Source organism: Porites lutea, chromosome 13, assembly GCF_958299795.1.
Source record: "Porites lutea chromosome 13, jaPorLute2.1, whole genome shotgun sequence".
NCBI classification, from domain to species: domain Eukaryota; kingdom Metazoa; phylum Cnidaria; class Anthozoa; order Scleractinia; family Poritidae; genus Porites; species Porites lutea.
Window position 1 is genome coordinate 14,297,601 of NC_133213.1, and position 7,418 is coordinate 14,305,018.

Genomic DNA, 7,418 nt, shown 5'->3' on the forward strand with positions numbered 1-7,418 from the left:
TTCCACCTGCGCACAGCCCCCCCCCCCCCCCCCCCCCCCCCCCCCCCGAGGGGGGCTGGGCACAATAGCATTTTCTTTGCCTTGGATGACAAATTCCTGGGGGTGGGGACTCTTGAGCTGTCAAATCCCCCACAGTGGGGACGCAAAAAGAGGGTAAATGTCCCATCCTCTGTCAACACTGCACTGCAACATTTTTTATTGATCGCACAGTCAAATAGTGCCATTTTAAGCATTTTAATGTGTGATTTTTTGTTTCAATTAACTTCTTCCTTTGTGATAGTGCTAGGATTCTAATTAAGACTTCACACCGCAACGACATGCACCAGTTTATGGTTTTAGTATTGATATAAAATTATTGACGTTAAAATCAATAGAGCGCTGTAAAGTGATATGTTATGAATAGTTTTATAAAATTCTTCAAATAATATCAACAGCAATTTGATTCAATAACCAAAAAAAGTTGATTCACATCGATAGCTCCAATTTCACTATGAAATTCTGGCTTGATAAGCAATGAAGAAATGCATGCATAAAATCAAGAACATATGCCTTTTCAAACCTCTACAATTTATTCCTGTCCTTGACAGATGAGCCAATCTGCTTTTTGACCTTTTTTCCAGTAAAACCTGGGCACAGGTGGAATTGACTGATGCATAACATAATAAATTTATTAGTCTTTGGATACTAAGTTTTTTTAAATAGAATTTAAGTGCACCAGTAGGATGAGATTTTGTAAATATTGTTAACAATTTTTCATGAAGCAGTGGTAGTTAACTCTTAACATAAGCCAATAAAGTATATTTCAAATTAAAGTTAAATTCCTTTGTAACCTGGAAGAAGTATTATTTTAAAACAGTGAAAGGTTTGAACCCAGGAGTCATTTCACAAGTAGGTGGAATATGATGGAATATGTAGTCCTGAATAGGACTGTTGTTGACAGTGATGGACGTTGTGACAACCTGTGTCACGTCATCTCCATAGACAAGATGGAGACCCCATGTCGAATTTCAAGATAAAGCCATTGAAAGCACTGTCAACTACAAAATACTCCCCCTTCCCCCCAAAACACAATGTTGAAGTCTGGCTGGATCATTTCTGATTCCGACTAAACAACTTTGGCCACTTTGACTTTGGGGTTGAGAAAGTGCAAAATTCTTAAGCACTTTTTGTTCAAGATGGTAGCTAAAAGAGAACAGAAACAAATCTCAGAAAACCAAAATACAGCTTTAAGACCTTTTATTGAATTTTTAACCTTAATTTACAAGAATTCATTTACCCTACACTAGAAAACAGTAGGAATGGACAATTTCTCTGGCTAAATATATTTTAGGCATTTCTAGCATTTACAATATTATAACCTTGAAGATCTCCAGCTAAGTTTATTTACAAGTTTAAAATAGGAGATCTGCTGAAAAAATAGATTACTGTCAACAGCAAAATTTTTCAACCTGCCTATTTCAATAATGATTTGAATTGTAATTCAATTTTAATGTGATGTATACAAATATTGATAAAAATAGAATTTTTGAATGAAAACCAGTCCCACTGAATTAGCAACCCTTCAAGCCATGGGTCATCAGCATCTTATTCCCCCTGATATTATGACCATCTAATCAAACATACAGGTTGCGAGTATGAGGGAAATTATCTCCAAAGATTAATCAATCTTTAAGCAAATTCTCATTGGTCATGAGAGAAATGTATTGAGAACAGTTTGGAGAACATGCATGTTGATATTCAGGATTGAGAGATTACAATGAACAAATGATCTTTTTAATCTACTATAATATACTTTAAATAATATTATTATATGTCCAGAGGATATAAACTAGCAAGACTACTCCACAGAATTCACAGTCACTCATTCAAGCCTGATTCATTTCTAATTTTTGTACATGTACCCTCTTAACATTAATGGACATGTAATAATGCAATATTAGCCTGTGAACCAAACATTTCTGGCTATCACTTTCAGTGGAGACAAGTGACAGCTGAGAAAAACATCTAGTTCACTGTGTAATGCATTATTTGAGAAAAATAAAAAAAAAAGATGGCTAGCAACAAACTGGAAGTGGTGAAGGAATGAAATATAGGTTGGTTGTTTAACACACTGGCTAGCCTGAGAAAACAGCTGACATTTTACGATATGATGCCACTGGTTTCACTACTAAATGACATTTGAGGAACAAGCCCAGAAATTCTATGTACTGATGACACATCACTACCCGCCATCAGTTCTCACGTGTGCTGGTGTCTTGAACTGTAGGCTATTTTGTCAGGCTACACGATGGCATGTCACTCATTTTGTCTTAATGAGAGTATGATTCACATGCCTGAAATAACGTATGCACAGGCGTGTAGCGATGAATGCAAGTACAAATAATAATATAAGAAAATGAAATAATGCATGTAGTGTTTTAACCATGAAACAGCTGTCAACTTTACGACTGTAAATAAATACCAACAAAATGAAGCTTCAGAACAAGCAAAAAATAATTCTTAAGCTATGGGTAAAAGGGACAACAAAAACATGCAATTTGTTTTGGAACATTTCTGAAGAACATGTTGAAAAGCAATGTTGCGCGTTTTACCACCCACATTCAAACCTGTCTGGTAACAAATAAGGTTGTTGAAAGTTGCGTGAATTCTAACTTCTGATTGGAGAAAATTATGCGGGAGTCATGCCATACATGGGAGTTACATCACTTGCTGCAAAACAAGTTTGCCTTGGGCTGTAAAACATGCAACATGTACAGATTTTGTCGCAAAAAAAAAGAACTACTCTCTACTTTCTGTAACCCTGCAACAACCTGATTTGTTGCAAGATAGGTTTGAATGTGGGTGGTATATCAACACATCAGTTTTCGACTTGTTTTGCACCAATGTTTCAAAACAAGATGTGCACTTTTGCTGCCAGTTTTACCATCCCTTACTGTAGTTTGCACAACAGGTTTCACGTCTAGTTCCAGAAAACATCCTAACCAGCCCATGAAGGGTCTTTCAAGGTTTCAGTGGGGTTGGCAGGGGGTCCTAAAGGCCAAAATTTTTTTAAGTCAAACTAAATTGGAGTTTTCAGAGGGGTGGGGAGGGTGAAAAAAACCTTCATGAGAAAGTATGAGTATTTTCTGGAATGATACAATCTGAGTTTGAGTGACAATATTAACATCCACCCATCAAATCTCTCCCCCACCCCCTATTTCTGGAATGTAGATTGTGTAGTGACTAATCACAAAGGACACAAGCTTGTGGTTGTATTAGTTATTACTGATTAATTATTAATTAACCTTATAAACAACTGTCTAACAACCCTGATCAATTTTTCTTTGCAAACAAAAGTATTCCAAAAATATTTTTGGTGCTCATGGTTTTCTGAGTTTCCCAGTGAAAGTAACTAAATCTCTAACTGAAAAGACCTACCATGAACTGCTCAGAAAAATACCTTGCCCAGTCTAAAATATCATTCATCATAATCCATGTGCCTGAAAAATCTGAAGACTGACATTCCAAACTGTCATAACCATCCCAAATACTCCTGAAGGACAGCCTGTTCAGCTCATTTGAACACCGATAGGCTGGATAAATGGTTAACAGCCAATCACATGCCAGTAAGTTTATGTTGGTGTTGAATATTTTCTTTCTACTGGAGTGGCAATGGGGCTCATCTTTGGTGATGGTCGTCTTGACATGCTTTTTGTATTGTGTCTGTGCCGCCATTTTCTAAAAATCCCCCCTCTGTGAAATGTTGAACTATGCAGGTCTTCTGAGATTGTCCGATCAGAATCCTGCAAGAAAATGACAATAACACAATTTGCATTCCTGAAGACAGTTTGGTCATAGGATTTAAATGTGCCAAGTTTGTAGTCAGGTGATTTCAAGCTGAGACCTCACACAATTGCTGCATCTATATAGTCTATTGTAATACTGTTTTAAACAGAGACTTGCCCTGACAGAAACAAGTGCTCTAGCTTTTAAGACTGGGCAAAAGAAATGGTTTAGCAAAACGCTAAGCACAGCTAATGTAGCCATAAAAAGGTTAAAAGCAAATTAAGTAACCAAATAGCAGTGTCATATCAGACAGAATTCAATAAGTCAGTTAATCACTGTAAACAGAACCTCTTTTCATGATCAGTGGCCACTTGTCCCTTCTCAGAGGGTGGCTTAAACTGTAAAGTATTATAAATTATTTTGGTTAAGTTATTTTATTATAGTAGTAGTTTGATTGAATTAACATTCAATTATTGGCAGCCTCTTAAAGCTAAAATGCCAATTACCGTAGTTCCATAAACAAGACATAAATATCCACTAAGGTGTTCTAAATATCAGCCACAGTAATACAACTTCCTTTTCTCTCCTCCAAGATAATCCATTCACACTCAGCAGAATAAAAGCATACAAACATTTAAAGAGCTTAATCAATGTAACATCAGTATAAGTATAGCTTGTTAATATATTAAATTTTGTTCCTGTTTTTTTATCTGGCCATTAAATTGAGCCCTATACTCACTCCCAATGTGTAAAAGTCGACTCATGCTCACTGTCTCTTTAGATTCAGATTTTCTTCGCTTTCCTTTCTCCCGTTTAGTCTTGCCACCAAATTTTTCAATCTTTCCAGGACCTCCGTTTATTAACTGTTTTGCGTTAAATGATTAGTAAAGAGTTAGCATTATTATACTTAACCTTACTTAAAGATTCATGAGTCTATCAGCATAACATTCGTCTGTTTTAAAAAAGATAATATGGTGAAGCCAATAAATTGATTAAATCCAAGGTTATAGAGTTGGTTAGTTTAACTAAGAAAGGCTCCATCTTGTTGTTATTGTCATGGCCTTGTTTCAACCAATAATAGTCTAGTGAGAAAACAGCTGATATTTTGAGACGCCAACAATTCCACACTGATGATGCAACACTTCCCAGATCTGGGTGGTGCATCTGATTGGCTAAAAATTTTCCTTAACCAATCAGAAGCACTACCCTGATCTGGGTAGTGACATGTCATCAGTATGGGATTTCTGCACTCATTTCTCAGATGTCATTTCATGGGGAAACCAGTGGTGGCAGTGTGAAATGTTGGCTGTTTTCTCAGTGTTTCCGTTTTGTTTAATAAAGCTTGGGAACATACATGTAAAATATACTTACGCAAAGCAAAGGCATGTAGTTAGGATACGAGATTTAATCTCATTTGAACCACATCTTGATGGTAGGGTAGGGATTCTCTAAGGCTAAGCTAACCCCATCCTTCCCCCCCCCCGCTCTCCCAGTCACGATTAGAAATTCAAATCTTTGATATTAAAAGAAAGAAAATTTTAACAGACTTACTCCATCAGTAAAAGCACTGTCTAGAGATGATATACTGCTGCTTTTCTTGAGCTCTGAGGTAAATTCTAGGAAGCCAAAAAAAAAATTCAAATACTTATATGTCCTTGAAACACAAGGAAATAAGTTTATCTAAAATAAGGTGAGCTATATAATAAACTAGTAGTTGGACAACTGGTAAGAAGGTTAAGAAAGTTGTTGTTACATTTCCATGAAATAGTGTTTTGCAATCTCACAATAATTCAAGTTGACAGCTCCCAAGAAGCTTGGGCTAGCTACCTGTGTGCTTCAATAAGAGTAACAAAATGGGTGCCAAGTTCGCTCCCTCCAGATTTTCCTTTTCTAATCTAAGCAAAATGAGGATATTGTGGACTCCAAGAATTGGAACAAAAAGTCTGTACCTCACTTGTTAAAAATTTCCAGGAGTCACTCATCTCACCAGCACCACCACCACCCTATTAAGCCCCATATGGGGAAATATGGTGCCTAGAAACTAGTAATAACCAAAGGTAGGGGAGTGCAGGCGGGATAGATGGAAACGCTCTTGCTCCAATGCTGTGCTTTGTGAACCATTTGAATGATACAGGGTCTCAATGCATGTGATCAGATTACAAGTGGTAGAAGGTCAAACATACCAGTGTTTTCATTGATGTTTAACAGAGAACTAGACAGTTGTTTGGATCCCAACAGACCAGCTGTACTCAGGGACTCCATTGAACTGGAACTGTCAATCAAACTAATGGTATCAGGAGTAGGCTTCTTTGATTTCTTGGGTAACGTCAAAGATGAACGACTTAGATCTACCCCGGATCTGTTGAATCTTGCACCAAGATGCTTTTGTTTCTCTGTTGCTGTTAAAATCAAGTATATGAGAATTTTTATGACTAGTGAATCAGATGTGCTAATCATCAATTATTATAATCAATCACAGATCAAAATATAATATTATAATACATTGGAATTACAGACTATGAATAACGTTCAATAATATTGATTATGATGCAAAAAATTGTTTTGTTCGCAAATACACATATTAAAAACTTGTGGGTTGAGAGAGAATCTCATCACCCGAAAGCACAGAAAATTTCAAGCTTCAGGCAAGAATCTAACTCATGATCCTCCAAGTTCTACTAAGCTACTGGAAATCTATAGCGAGCAGGGTCAAATCCACTAAGGTCCCTTTTCTGATACACTTTGTATTTGTTTTGTTCTGTTCTAAAACATGTAAAAGCATCCACTCTTCATGGAAAATTTTCTTATAACGAGGTTTTTCTATTATAATAATCCATAATAGACCCGGTGGGTCAGTTTGATTAATTCAAATGATTGATTATGAATTCTCAGCAGATTCCCAACACTGTCACCATAATGCAGTGGTAGACCTGCACGCCAGCCAAAAAAGAGAAAAATTCCAGAAGTCTACAAAATTACTCTAAAGAAAATTGAAAATAAAGAACTCTTCCACTTACTTATTCTGTCACTCTCCATTTCATTTGTCTGAAAGAAAAAATGTTCCACCATAAACATGCTCACATGGGCAAAGAATAACATGGTTCGCACAACTTACGGAGAACAAAATTCAAGGATATTTCAAGGACAAATTACAGTTTTCAAGGACCAGGATTTATTCAATAAATCGGCATTCATTGACCCCATTTTGAACACCTTATCAGCTAAAACACTCAAGGGAGTCATTTAGGATCAGCCATGGTTGATCACATTACTTTACACTACTCTCCGTAACAACACTTTGCAAAATGACTACAGTCACAGGGTATGACTTACAGTTGCACCTTAGGGACAGAAATAGCATTTGGAATTTTTAGAAATAAAATACAGAAATAAAATATTCTGAATGCACTAAAATGTTTTTACACTACACGTGAGATTTGCAGGTTCTTACACCAAGGATGAGCCAAATTTTCTACAGGAAAATAATCTATTTTTACAGAAAATCGCAAAGAAAGTCAGTTTTACAGCTTGCCATTCGGGCAAGCTGTAGCTAGCACGCACTAGCCCAAAAGTCATTTCAACTAGCCTGAAAAATTGATGGGCATTGGTTACAATTCTTCTGTAATTTAAATTCCCCCAAAAAACTTCATTTG

The 7,418-nt window shown here is 36.4% G+C and overlaps 1 protein-coding gene across 2 annotated transcripts in view; it reads right to left on the reverse strand.

The window, feature by feature from the left end:
* Positions 1-1,219: 1,219 nt before the first annotated feature.
* Positions 1,220-7,418, reverse strand: part of LOC140922608 (uncharacterized) — a 21,246-nt gene continuing 15,047 nt past the window's right edge. The window contains exons 14-18 of one of the 2 annotated variants that reach the window (XM_073372590.1): positions 6,783-6,810; positions 5,949-6,164; positions 5,317-5,381; positions 4,505-4,628; positions 3,639-3,782 (exon numbers count right to left, since the gene is read on the reverse strand). In XM_073372590.1, coding sequence (XP_073228691.1) covers positions 3,775-3,782; positions 4,505-4,628; positions 5,317-5,381; positions 5,949-6,164; positions 6,783-6,810 — 441 coding nt within the window. In that variant the 3' untranslated portion in view covers positions 3,639-3,774. Of the gene's footprint in view, positions 3,783-4,504; positions 4,629-5,316; positions 5,382-5,948; positions 6,165-6,782; positions 6,811-7,418 lie in introns of both variants that reach the window. The other variant, XM_073372589.1, reaches the window with a different exon arrangement.